The sequence below is a fragment of the Macaca thibetana genome, chromosome 11 (assembly GCF_024542745.1).
Source record: "Macaca thibetana thibetana isolate TM-01 chromosome 11, ASM2454274v1, whole genome shotgun sequence".
Lineage (NCBI taxonomy): Eukaryota > Metazoa > Chordata > Mammalia > Primates > Cercopithecidae > Macaca > Macaca thibetana.
This window is the reverse complement of record NC_065588.1, coordinates 35,966,342-35,981,500: the sequence shown is the minus strand read 5'-3', so window position 1 is coordinate 35,981,500 and position 15,159 is coordinate 35,966,342. Positions and strand designations below refer to the sequence as shown.

The 15,159-nt window shown below is 34.6% G+C and overlaps 1 protein-coding gene across 1 annotated transcript in view; it reads left to right on the top strand.

Moving 5' to 3' along the window:
- Positions 1–15,159, top strand: part of SLC2A13 (solute carrier family 2 member 13) — a 367,441-nt gene that overhangs the window by 157,116 nt on the left and 195,166 nt on the right. The window contains exon 4 of the mRNA XM_050750134.1: positions 11,526–11,634. Within this exon, the coding sequence (XP_050606091.1) occupies positions 11,526–11,634 (109 nt within the window). The remainder of the gene's footprint in view (positions 1–11,525; positions 11,635–15,159) is intronic.

Here is a 15,159-nt window from a genome sequence, read left to right as displayed (position 1 = left end):
ACGTGTCTTTAGAATTCTCCTTGCCCAGTCCTTATACACAGTAGGAAAACACATAAAAGTAGCCTTAAAATCTATCCAGTGCTATGGCCATCAGAATGGATTTAGGGGAATGCTTAAGGGCTGATCAATAGAAGTGCTTTTCATGTGTATTTCTTCTCAGACTAGCAGTCACTGGATGCAAATATTTTCTGTCTGCTGGATGTGCTAATCGAATACCAATATTATTTTTTTCTGATTTCTATTGTAAAATTTCTAGAGCAGAACATGTGGAACTCACTTTCATGGTTTCCTGCTGTTAATCGTTCTCTATTGAAATTCTGCCAGTTTTCCAGAACATTTTGCTTTGTGGGCATGTGTCTGTGAATTAAAAACATGGAAGAAGGAAAGAATTGTTGCAGGAATTTGGAACAAATGTATTTATATATTCAGTGGTACCTCACTTCGCTTATCAAAATAGGGGTGGAGAAGGGCCAGAAAAGGGGATTCAGGAAGTAAAGGTCTACATGTAATAAAAAGATTCTGTAATGGTGATCATTGTAACTACAAAACCTTTCTCTCTCACTCTGTATTTATATATTTATACATATACACACTTCTCTGTCTCTCTCTGTACACACATACCCCACCTCTCTATCTCTCTCTCTCTCTCTCTATATATATATATATATACACATCTCTACATACATATGCATACATATTTTATATTTACATATGTGCGTGTATATCATATCATATATATATATATGAGAGAAAAAGATTTTAATGACCTCCTTGTGGACAGTCAAGCCGTGCTTCCCATAGGTGTAGTGTTATGCTAGCAGATCTCTCATGTCCAAGTTTTGTTTAAATCTGAGCACTCAGGGATATGCCAGTGCCTAAAATTAATAATGTTAATCATTCCTAAATGTTCTTTAAGAGCTTTTTTTTTTCCTTTGCATTCCTTTTAATGTAGCAGTATTTCATTGGATTTGGTTCAGTGATTTTGTTTCAGACATAGTGATATATCATAGGTTTGCCTTCAAATCAAATACAGTTATGATCGTGAAGGAAATTACCCTGATAGGCCAAAAACTATGAGAATTGTACTTACCCTAAAAGGTCACTGATATTTCTGAACTAATCTTTATAATACATGAATAAACCTAAACATTGTCTTTTACAAAGCAAGGCCTCTCGCTGGTGTATATCACTGGGTATATAAGTAGAAATATGTAAAATTTGTTTTTGAAGTTTATTTTTGTTTCTTGGTACGTAAATTCGATTACTTTATTCTAAGTCAGATTTGTAAGTAGTTTTTAAAAGTCATTTGAACCTATTCAGATTACTCAGGCTCTTTCACTGTATTATCTCATTTTGTACTCTTCAGTCTTGCTAAATGTAACAAGATGAGTCTTTAACAGAAAACCTTAAAATGTTTTCTGCAATAAAAAGATCAATTCTTCATAGAAATTCAATAGCATTGTAAAATTAAAACTAATGTTTCAGCTTAAAGTCCATAAACTTGCTTTTCAATATTAATTCATTTTTGGTATTGATCTCATAAGGGAGTGTTTAGTTACCAACTGCTTTAGGCCATAAAATGTTTTGGGGCAAAGAAAATTAAAGGGATTGTTTTGGTATTATGGTGCTCTTAACAGATTTTTCAGGAATAAATGAAACTGTTAGTTAGCTGACATATTTTCTGTTATTCGAGTTGTATTTAATTGGAAAATATTGTATCTTGTCATTTGTATCTGATCGTTTTATTGGATAATTTTTTTCTGAAAATTTGTAAAATAAGACAAGAAGACTAAATGGCTTATCTAATAATGTTTTTTCCCCCCCATAGAAATCTAGATTTTGACTCATACTTGGTGTGTAGATCAACCTTTCCACTAAGGTTCTCAGAGGTGACTGGCCTTCTTTACTAACTGAAAGCAGATTCAGCAGCCTCTCATAGCTTTCATGGAAAGAGTTTAATTGCCCAAGATAGCCTGTGTGTATGTCAGCCCTAAGAAGAGAGATTTGTTTTATTTGTATGCTATGATATAGGATATGATGGGATTGTCTTTGTGAGAAAAATAGATCCTAAGATCCAGCATTTACCTTGTGACTTCCAAGACCCTGTGCACCAACCTTCTTGCATATGGTGACCAAATTCATGTATGCATCTCCCTTGTAGGCTCTGTCAGTTATATTCATGACGTGGTAAAGATAGCTTTAAATCTCAAGTGCCCTAGCATAGCTAAACAAATGGAAGATACGGTTATATGTCCTCCTCCTTTTCCTACAGCATTTACATTCTTCCATAACCATTTATGCTTCTTACCTATTTTAGGAATGGTACCTTTATAATTAGGTGAAAGATGGGAGACTGGAAAATCCATACTTTGAATTAACTCTTCTCTTCCATGAACGTAATGCTTTACTTCCTACCACATTTTGGAGAACTTAGCACTACCCTTTTTTATGGAACATCTTTACCCTCTCTTTATTTAATGACTACCACTGGTATTTTTTCATATGTAAATTCAGTGGTTTTTCTTTTTCCTTTTTTAGTGGTACAGGTAATAGAAGAATAGGGAAAGAAAGTTGAGGGCGGGACAAGAACTACTTTTAAATTGGAGAATACATTTACAGCCTCATATATTCAGTTCATTTTTATATATAGTTCCGGGATATTTTTGGAATAATTATGATTTTCTGAGAATCATGCTGACAGAAAACATCATCTCTTTCTTTTAAGATGTTACATTTCAAGGTACCCCCTTATGTTTGCAGTAGTCATACTTCTGGAATCTGGGGGACAATTGCAATTTTTTTTAAAGTTACTCTGCCCCAACATAAGATCATAGGCCATTTAATTCAGGCTGAGTTTTATTTTTTTGATACCTTTATTCATGATTACTGTTATATATAAAGCCAAATATAGCATGACTTATACATGGTTAGGTTTTCACCTTAATTCTCATTAGTACCTATTTGTTGAATATCTGAATCTAAAAAGGGAACATGCTAATAGAATATTACTCAATATCCATATAAAACTTAAATATCTATACAAATGGACAGTTTCTTTAACCAAGCAAATGATTAATGTTTAGGAGCATAGTACATCTCAAAATGCTCTGATGTGATAGAGATTCAAGAATACTTGATTCTTGGGAACCTACATGTGATCTAAAATGAAGGCAGGGGAATGGAATAACTCTGATTTATCTGTAGTTGTATGAATAGTTTGGCAGTACATATCTTGATTGAACTTGATAGAACTGTCATTTATTACGGTAGCCTGTTGTCTAGGTCTTATTGATTTATCCCTAGTGGAGTGTTAGTCATCTGTGTAGGAGCGTTAACTATGAAAGAAAGAAATTATAAGTATAGAATGCATTTATTCTTTATGTTAATGAATCTATTTGAAATATTTTATAGAATCTTAAACGTGAAGGGTAATTGTTTATTTGATTACAGAGAAGGAAAACGTATACAATGTATTGGCTATTTTTAATGTAAAACTTTGAAATTGTATTCAGCTATGGAGAAATTCTACTAGAGAGCTTATGGATGAAATCATAGCATCAGTAGTTGAATTAATGTGGGATATACTTCTCATGTATTTCCACCTTTAATTATGAAAACACCTGTAGCTCAGAGAAGGTAAGGAACCTGCACAACATCACACAGCTTCTAAATAGCCAAGAGAGAATCAAACCTGAGTTTCCCTGATTTGGAGTAATTGTGCTATTCAACACTGCGTATGGTTTTATAGTCTTTAGCAGATGCAAGTCATATATAATCTTTTTTTCCTTGCATATAATATCTATTGAAATACCGGGTAGGTGAGAAAACTTTATTATATCACTAAGAATGACAGCATATTGTAAAAATACTGCCAGAATACCATCAGTTGAGAGTGTCTGTCCTTTCATTTAAAAGTGGCTTTGTCTATAGACAATGCTAACAATATAGCTATTTAAGAAAATTATATGGACACAGGGAAGGGAACAACACACACTGGAGCCTTCCCTGGGGTCAGGGGAAGGGAGAGCATCAGGATAAATAGCTAATGCATCTGGGGCTTAATGCCTAGGTGATGGGTTGATAGGTACAGCAAACTACCATGGCATGCATTTACCTGTGTAACAAACCTGCACGTACTGCACATGTATCCTGGAACTTAAAATAAAATAAAATTAAAAAAAAAGAAAATTATTTATTTAGAAAGGATACTTCCCATTTTTAAATAAAAGTTTTCTAGAACAGTAATTCTTCATAAGTTTTTCCTTAGCAACATATCACACTCCCATGACTGTTAAGAAGTCTGAAATTCTTTTAGTTGAGAATCGCTGAGGAATGCATTTTATGTCTGGTTCATTTATGTAGATACTTTTGACGAAGAAAATATCTTAGAATTTAGAAAGAATTCTTGATAGTAACAGAAATTGGTTTTTGAAAACAGTATTTTAGTAGGTATTAAGACCTATAATCATCTCCTCTTCTAAGTAGATAAAAATCTTTACTTTAGCAACCTGGAATAATAATGACTAGATTAACACATTCGTTGCATACTGGCCCTAATGTACCATGATCAGCTTACAAGCACGCATCTATAGACAACTGGCCCATCACAACATCTTGGCAAATTGTTTGCCTTGGAGGATTTCAGAATGTATTGGCGTAAATGCCAGACTGTGAAGGAATGATTGAACCACATGGGGTTGAATTTATCAATAGCAGCAGTCCATTCTTTCAGACAGAACATGTGCCAAGCACCAGCTTGTAATCACAAACAGCATCTGCTGCATATTGAAGAGGAAAACAGCATGGGTGTGCTCAGGATCTTAGTGGTAGTTTATAATTAATCACAACATTGTTTAGCAACTTGGAGTGTACTCAAATTGCTTCATCCTTGAGTTCTCAGTACCCATACTTGCTCTGGTATTTCTCTTTTTTTCTCTTCTTTCCTTCTTTTATTTCTCATATTCATCAAGTAAATATTTACTGAGTGGCCTCTATGTACACGATCCTGAACTAAGTACAGTGGGAAGTAAAATGATAAAATAGGCAAAGCCTGAACTACACACCTGACATAATCCAGCACAGAGATCATAATTCAGTATGGAATAGAGATCAGGGACCTAGTCCATGAAACAAATTAGCCAGGAGCGAGAGCCTAGTCCAGTCCTTCAGAATTGCAAGGATGGAATCCCAAGCAGAAGGAACATTGTTTAAGAGACAAAATTGTAACAATATGGGACTTCTTTGAGTAAAACCTATTACCCAAAGATCGCTGAAGCATTGCCTATTGGAGAAGAAGTAGTATGAAACAAATCTTCTCAGGTAGGCTGAGCAGGAGTGTCCCCTTCATGAAATAGGCCCTAATGGTTCTGTTATCAATGGTTTTGAACAGGTAAGTGGAGGGTTTAGTGGAGCGCTTTAGCCGACAGGTGGCAGCAATGTGGAGGTGTGATAGATTGGATTCGGTAGAGACTGGGGATGTTGAGACCACATATTAGGCTTTTTATGGAACACATAAGTAGTATGTGCCAAGAAGCTTATTACCGCTAATCCTCAAATGGATAGTATTACTCTTAAGTCCATTTTACTGGATGGAGACTTACAGAATCTCACAGTGGCTACATGGTAGGGTGGTATGTTAACACTGGTCTGTGTGAACACTTTCCACAGCCGTATACTGTCCTCTGGGAGAAGGATGCCAGCCAACCAGGCAGTGGAAAGGCAGAGAGGTGCAGGTGCAGAACAGAAGAAATCTTTCCAGTGTTTTATGGAAAGAAGTTAGGCACACATACATTAATTCTGATGAAAACTTGGCAATGTATTAGATTCAGGATATACGAAGAGAGAAGGAGCACTCAAAAGCCATGAATCTTGATTTACTTTGAAATTAGATAACACGGGTAAAGAACAAGTTTGGGGTGAGAAATGAGGACTTCTGTTTTGTATGTACCTGAGTGGCATACTTCTTGTGGGTCCTTCCTTATGCCTTAATCTCATAATACCCTTTATGTACCTCCATTGGAGCACTTACGCCATTGTGGCATAACTTGTTTTATTTTGGTCGATGACCCCATCCCGGTATTACGAGCTCCTCAGGGACTGGGCCTTCTCACATTTCTGTCCCTAGCATGGAGTAAGTTCATGGGAAGCGCTTCAGGTATGAGAAGGAACTAGGGGATTCTTGGCCAGAGAGAGAGGAGGAATCAGTGGAAGTCCAAGGAGGAGGAATGCTTAAAATGGATGTTGTGAGAACATGATTGGGAGCCAGTTAGAGATGAGTGAAAGGCTCCCCTGACAGCATGCAGGACCTGACATGCTGAATTTGTCCCAAAATGAGTATGGCTCATTTTTGTAATTATTCTAAAACAATGCTCAACTCCCTGGATGTGGAAATGGAGAAAGAGGTAGGCTGAAATGAGTGGCTTGAAGTAGATACCTCTAGAACTGAGGCTGGATATAGTGGCAGGTGGGACCATGAAAACAATGAAGAAAATGAAGTGGAGGAATTGCAGTCGTAAGGAGCACAGAGTATGTTTCTTACTATAGCTTGGAAGTGTTTTAGTTTTGTTTTGTGTTACTCCTACTGTTCATAAGTTGTTGATTTTGTATGCTAAGATAAATCAGCTTATTTAAGTGGACATACAAAATATCTTGGCATTTGTGGCATGAACAGGATGTCGGCCCAAGTTCTCTCTCTAAACACTTACTAGTTTGTGACCTTGGAAGAGTTATCGAATCCCTCTGCATTTAGTTTCCTCTTTTCTAAGATGGGGGTAGCAACACGTGCTCTCTCTGACTTCACAGGACTCTGATGATGATAGGAAATTGTTCATAAGGCAAGAAGAGTTATTGAAGTATTAGATAATTCGTTGAGATTTGAGCAGATGCTTAATAGTCTTGGTGATTGTGTGAGAATGGCCTCCTCTGGTTGCATTCAGGAAAGGACCGTGGTATTGGGGGATCTTGCTGTGCTTGATTGTAGCCCAATTATAGGGCCCTAAATTGAGGAGTGGGGAGAATAGTATTTGAAGCCGAGCAGTGATTATCTTGCTCCCAGTGAGGCCCCTGCTTTCTCCACAGAGGCAGCTTTACTTTGTCAGCAATGGGGAAACCTCCTACAGTTTGCATCTTGTAATCCATTAGTCACAGAGTGTTCCATTTTTTTCCTCCTTAACTTTTATTTAATATTAATACAAGGTAAAACTCATAAATAAAACAAAAAGAAAGGGAAGAATAAGAGCAAGGAAAACCTTGAAGAGATGTTAAGGGGGCTGCATCATTGGCAGTTCTCTTTCAGCAGTCTCACAGCAGACTTCATTACTCCAGTTTGATCAAATACTGTTGCTTCTAATAAACCCTTCGTGTTCTTAAGGGAATATCATGCTCTTTGAATATTGATTTTTTTTTTTTCTTATCATCCAGTTCACCATGTCAGCCTTCCTGACATCTAGAGTCTCTAGATTATTGGTGAAGCTTTTTCTTATTTTTGTTGTTGATTTTTAGCAGCTCTATTGAGGAATAACTTACACACAATAAAAGGCATGTATTTAAAGCATATAATTTTAGACATTGGCATATGTGAACACCATGAAACCATTGCCACTACCATGAAAGTGAACATATTACTGCCTCCCTAAAAACTTCCCTTGGTGCCCCTTTGTAATTTCTCCCTTCACAGGCAACTATTGATCTGCTTTCTGTCAAGTTATTCGGACTTGGAGTTTTCTTTGGGGGAACATTTTAAACAAATTCAGTATTTTTAATAACTTATAGGGCTGGCTACTCAGGCTATTTCTTCTTGAGTGAATTTGGAAGATTGTATCTTTTAGGGAATTTGTCTGTTGCATTGAAGATGTTGAATTTAATGGCATAAAGTTGTTCATGATACTCTTATTTTAATATCTGTCCTGAGTTCACCTCATTTACTCCTAATATTGGTCATTTCTGTTTCTGGCTTTTTCCTGGATAGTCTGTTCATTCGTTTTCTGTGGTTACTGTAACAGATTACTACAAATTTGGTAGCTTAAAGCAATAGATATTTATTTTCTCACAGTTGTGATGGCCAAGTGTCCACTCCTGTCCCACACCTCCTCCAGAGTCCCTAGAGGACAACCTCTTCCTTCCTTTTTCCAGCTTCTGGGGGCACCCATTATTCTTTGGCTTTTGGCTGCATAGGTCCAGTCTCCGCATTTGTCTTCTCCACTTTTGTCTTGAATCTTCTTCAGCTTTCACCTGATAAGGATACATGTGATTGCATTTAGGGACAACTTGGATAATCTAGGACTGTCTTGATCTCAAAATTTTTAACTTAATTATATCTACAAAGTTTATTTTTGACATCTAAGATAATACAGGTTTCAGGGATTAGGATGTGAATATGTTTTGAGGGATGCTTATTTAGCCTACCATAGTTTGGCATGAAGCTTATCAATTTTATTGGTCTTTACAAAAAACACTTTTGGTTTTATGGATTTTTCTCAACTATCTTCTTTTCTGTTTCATGGATTTCCATTTGGATCTGGAGTATTACTTTTAGCATGTGCATACTTTGGGTTTCATTTGTCTGTCTTTTTCTGGTTTCTGAAGGTTGAAGGTATCCTAAGAGGTTTCTTGCAGTAATTTTACCTGTTCTACTTTAGCTCCACTCCACAAATTTTTATAGGCTATGTGTTTAGATTTTTAGATTCTTTCAACTTTATATTCTTACTAATTTTCATAGAAATGTGTTATTTAGTTTCCAATTTGGGGGATGTTTTCCAGTCGTCTTTCAGTTACTGATTTCTATATTAATTTCATTATGGTCAGGATATTCTTAATATGACTTGAATTCTTTTAAAATTAGTTGAGACTGGTTTAGAGCTCAGAATAAAATCTACCTCAGATAAATATTCTAAGACATTGACCATACAATTTAAGGATGCGTTTCCTGCTCTTATTTTGTGGAATGTGGTTTAAATGTCATTTATTAGGTCAAGTTTGTTGATAGTGTTGTTGGAGTCTTCTATATCCTTGGTGATTTTCAGGCTACTTGTTCTGTCGGTTACTGAGAGTGATGAAATATGAGAGTATAGTTGTGGGTTTTTCAATTTCCCTTTGCTGTTGTGTCAGTTTTTCTTGAATCTGCTTCTTTACTATGTGTTGTATTTTAGGTATTTTATTTCTAATCTAGTTGGTTAAAGGTTTTAGTTTTTATAATGTGAGAATTTCTGTGTTTGAAAGATAAACATTTGAAATAAAATTAAATGTGAAATGTTTGTATGCACAAAACATTTTTAATTCCAAAAGCAAAATAAATGTTTTAAGTAGTGCATGACATTTTAAATGTTCACTTATGAACATTCAGCCAATTAATATACTTGATTTTTTTCTTTTGCCTCATAGATTCCGTGATATAAAGATTAATGATGGCTTTCATTTGTAAAGGAAGTTTTACTGCCTAATAAAGCTAGGTTTATAATTTTAATGAAAGGAAATTCTTTAATTCTGTTTATGCATAATCAGATGTGCAGCTGCTGGGACCAAAATTTATCCATTAAAAAATCCAGTCTAATAAAGGAACTACCAGCATTTATTTTTAACAGGAAATCCAAATCAGGAGAAAATATAAAATCCAGATTTTTTAAAACTAGGAAATATGTGATGTTTATACAATAGCTTATCTCTTGTTTTTATGGCAAGTCAAACTTTTGTCCTAATTTGTAATAATGTTCTGTATTTCTGTCCTCCAAAATCATTATTACCTAACCTGACCATCAAATCATGAAACACTTTAATAGTGAAAGTAGATGCATCTCTCCAAAGATTACAATAGACTTCTTGCATTAGGAAAGATGGATTTCTCATCTGAGAAAGGGCTTTTGTTTGTTTTTGTTTTATTGTCATTTCTAAAAAAAAATCGTGGTATAAAGGTAAATGATATTATTTTTATTTGAAAGTTTTGATTAATGGAAAAAGGTAGTACCTTGCTTATTTTGTGGCTCACTTGCAGGTATCTGTATTTGCAGATGAGCATGTCTTATCTTTCAGGCGGCTGATCCAGATATATTTCAGCATTGTTACAATCAAACTCTCAAAATCTACCTGTTTCACACAGTCTTTCTGATATATTAGGCTTTAATATTCCTTTGCTCAAATCTAAGGCAGTTTGACATTTATAATACCCTCAGTCTGCTTTCTAAATGGATCGTCACTACATTTAGCTTTGAATGACCATCAACACTTCTCTAAATTAATCTATGCCCTCTCTTGCCATTTAGAAACAAAATAATTTGCAATAACTCAAGTTTTATGATTATACTCACACCCATGTAGGAATAGAATATTCTCACCCTTATAATATTTCGTTCTAATTAATGCCCTGGCTTGACATCCCATGCTAACTTTTATTGCTGAGAAGACAACATACATATTTTATTCCATTTTTGTGAACTTGAATATTAGATTTTCAAAAGATCCTGAAATAGTTAGACTTCTTTGGATTTTAATTTACCAGACTTGGTTTAGGGTTCATTAACAAAACTTGGACTCTAATTAAACAATTAGCATCGCAGTGATCCCAGGCCATCTCTTCTAACAGCAGGAATACCGTAGGTCCTGGGAGTCAACTCTAGCTCCATAAGGACACCATGTAGAATGCCTCTTAAAGCTAAGGTGACATTGTAACTGGAACACTTATGAGGATGGAGGGGCCACTTTTAGTAATCACACCCTGACAACAGGCATCAATAAGGTTAGTCAACCTACTTAAGGACTTAGTGGTTCAGATCTACAGCTTTCCAGAATTGATCCAGAGTTCAGATAAAAACCAAGGTATCTCTGCCATTTTGAAAGTTCATTTGTATTTTAAAATAATCATTGATTGCCTCTTAGGGGACTATTCAAAATTTAGAAATACACACACACACACACACACACACACACACACACACACCCCCCTATAGATAATAGGTATTGTTTTTCTTTTATTAACTTTTTGGTAACTTTTATTAATCTCCATTGTAGCTGTAACCAAGACTGACATCATGCCCAAATTCTGTAACTTTATTAACATAACATGAATTTTGTTCTTTGTTGAATAGTTTTTAATGAATGCTTTTCTTACGGTTGATTAAAGCAATTTTGCCAGTGACTTTTAAGTAGTCCCACATGGATGGATTTTAAATAATACTTAATTGACAAGAAAGTTGAAGAACAAAGAAAGTGGTTAATCACTAGAGCTTGTAGGGCTTTAAGGAAGACTAATTTGACAGTTTTAGTTATATAGGTTTTCTAGTACCCATAACTTGCTTAAACTTAAATTCTCTTGTCGCTTTTACAGTTCAAACTAAAAAAAAAAAAAAAAAAAAAACTATCTGTTTGCAAAATAAAATATCGTACCCAGATTTCTGTAAAAATGGAGTTGTTTTGATTTAAAATGCCAGTCATGTTGATTTCATGAAGATTTGGGAAATTTTGTCCTATTGGGAATAATTACTATGAGAGCTAAAAATAATAGATATATATATTTTTTTCTTTCTTTCTTGAAAAAGCTGGACCTGTGATCTGCAGAATGCTGAGTTATCCCCCAACTCGCCGAGCCTTAATTGTGGGTTGTGGACTACAAATGTTCCAGCAACTCTCAGGCATTAACACCATCATGTATGTATTTCTTTCTGGCTTTTTACTGAAAAGATTGTGAAAGGATTATTTTACATGAAATAGTAAAAAGTATTTCATGTAAATACTATACTCAGTGATTTATTCTGATTTAAATGTATGGATTCTCCTTTTGGGAGATACTAACTTTACAATTTTTTAATTCCAGTAATTTGTAACTAGAAAAAGGTGATTTATTTTGTTTGTTATATTATTGGCTTTATTTGATTCCATAAAATGTCTCTTTTATGACATCCAATACCTCCTTGTATTCTGAGCTTAAATATGTCATTTTTTATAAACCATTTCCTGATGGTGGTTGGAAAGTAAAATAGAAGGAAATCACCTGGCATTGCCAGAGATTATAGGCACACAGATAACTAATTAGTTTCTTTTTGGTGCAGTCTACTACAGTGCAATGTGATAAGCACATTAGTAGAAGTATGTTGATTATAACCAGAGTACGGTAGAGGGGAAATTGAGTGGGAAGGATAGTGGGGAATACAGAAAAGTTCCCTGTTCTCTAATTGTAAGAGTAATTCCCAAAGCTGTATGTTTGCTGGGGGTGGGAAGGACTAAATATTAGGGGCTCTACTAGGTTTCCCTCATTCATTATTAAACCCATTTTTGAGGCCCTCTATTGCCCTAGACCTACAGCAGTAACTAAAGTAGACCTGGGTCTTGTCCTCATGGATGTACAGGCTGGCAGAGGAAACACACATTAAATAAGCTCACAGTTAAATATAAGATTTCAAATTATGATAAGGGCCAGACAGGACTCTGAATTCTCCACAGAGTAGACTTTTAAGATCCTAAATAATAAAATGCAGTTTAGAGAAGGTTATGTGCTTTCCCAGGGCACATATTGTTAGATTAAAATCTGCCACATCTTAGAAGTCTTCCCCACCCCCTTCCTATTGATTGAAGTTTTTCATTAAGAAAATACAAATTATATAAAATTAAATTTTCTCTGGTAAACCATTTGTATTTGAGACTCTTGATTTTTTTAATTACTTGAAATATGATGAATTATTTAGTGACAGTTTGAGAAGAGTGGATTGATTAAAATATTTTTAAAAAATAAGGATTAGGACCCAATGAACCAGTAGATTAAATCAAGATTTGTTAAGAAACTCCATTTTCTATACATTCACACACTTTGTGGATTTGACTTTAATCATAATGCCTGTTAGATGTTAACTTTCGAGACTACATTTTCAATATTTTGTCCTGTCCTCCTTCTCTCTGACATTAACTTTAATTTTTTCTCACCTTTGCCAACTCTCTTAAGGCTCATCTGTTGGTCTAGTGCCAGGCACATTTTGCTTGTTTGTTCTCTGAATTTGGTACATCATGACTTGTTCTGAGATGTGTCCACCTTCTGCAGTCTGGTGGAAGTAGAGAATTGCAGCTAGGCTAGAACCAAGCATCAAATAATCGGATGCATTAAGAATCCTATGTGAATTCGTTAGCTGACCAACCTAATATGTGTTCTGTTTCCGAAAATATGTTTTGTTTGTTATGCTTTTTTTTCTAAGCATTTAAAGTTGACAAGTATAAAAGCATAGAAAGTGAAGGATTTTTCTTGTACTTTTTTTTGTTTTCACTTCAAATGGGTACCAAAAACAGAGCCAACTCTAGTTTATGGGTAGTGACTGGGGCTAATGTATTCCTAGTTTGAAATGACTGTCATAATCCATTAGCAGTAACTGGTGTAAATTGAGCTGATTGACGTTGTCAAATTTTAATAAAACATTCATTTCTCCAAAGCCTCACTTTTTTCATGAAGATCAAGTGATAAAGGATCCTGATATCCTTTAATATATATGATAGATGCACTTTGCTTATCATAAACTGCACATGATATAGGCAGTGTTGTCATAGAGCTTTTGTTTGCATTTGATTTTCAATCCTGGAAAATAGGAAGAATAAAATAAAGTAAATGATGGCTGAACTTAGACTGTGTCTACATGATGTAAAACAGCTAATCAACTTCCTGCATAAATTAATATGATGTTCATGTCTAGAGGTTAGAGGATTAGACATTGAAATAATACAATACCTATGCTGAGTAACTGTTGTTTATTCACAGTACATAATTTCAGACATTCATATTATAAGCCTATAAAATTTAGTGTAAGTCAATGTCATTATGATATACTGTACTACTGTTTACTGTCTGCATAAAAATCAACTAATCTGGGACTCTTATATAATGTGTTTTCTCCTGCTCTCTGGTCTTTATTTGTATGTGTATATGTGTGTATCTTTTTCCATTATTCTCAAGATTAAGTAAAAACTATCATAAACTTTGTTTCTGATTTAAAATAATCTATTAGAGTCTAATAATTTACTTTTTGTATTATTAGTAGAAATTTTAATTATGCCTTCTTTTATTTTGTGTTACTTTGTTAATTCAGAATATCTTTCCTATGGATATTTTATTACATATAACACATATATTTATGTATATAAAACTTTACTTTTTTTCCAGCTTCTTCCCTTTTAAGTGAGAAATAAAGCAGGCAATGCTTTTATTTATTTTAATTCAACCCTAATAATGTATAGAAGTTGAAACATGTTTTTGAAAGTTCTGTCTTTCACCTCAAAATCTGAGTGAACTGAAATATGAGGTATTTTGAATTCTATTTCTCACCAAGGTGAGTTTATAGAAAGATTATATGGAAAGATAATATTAAATATTATATTAAAAGATAAATCATCCTCACAGCTGTGTTGTTTAACCTTACCATGTTTAGTTTTTTCTCTTCTCCCTCAAAGAATCCTTTATTGCTATTCCCTTGACCTATTTACTATTCTGTCACAGTTGACAAAATAGATTTTCTTCTTGAAATACTTAATCTTCTTTTCCTTTACCATATTTATCTATAGATAGTATATCATAGATATAGATATAGATCTTTTATTTGTATGATAGCTTATGTTTCTTTATATCCCAACCCATACATTCTCATCCTCCACCCTACCGAATGGAGGACGTGTAAGTTCTTAAAAACATTACATATTTCAGACATTACATTTCACTTTTAGATAAGGCAATTTTTTTAATAATATGACTCTCATCACTTAATAATTTCAACATGCAACTGAATTTATTATCTTCCTTTCTTCACAGGAGAGAAAGAATAGAGAAAATGGAGTACTAACTTTCCTAATATAAGAGTGTTAGTATCATTGCACTGTATCTCATAGGCCAATAAAAAATTTCTGCATGTGTCAAAATAAAGAAGAGGAGTGACAGATGAAGATCATGATGGTTAAAGTAAATTCAAGAAATTCTCGGCCGGGTGTAGTGGCTCATGTCTGTAATCCCAGGACTTTGGGAGGCCGAGGCGGGCGGATCATGAGGGCAGGAGATCAAGACCATCCTGACTAATGCAGTGAAACCCTGTCTCTACTAAAAATACAAAAAATTAGCCAGGTGTGGTGGCAGGTGCCTGCAGTCCCAGCTATTCGGGAGGCTGAGGCAGAAGAATGGCGTGAACACAGGAGGTGGAGCTTGCAGTG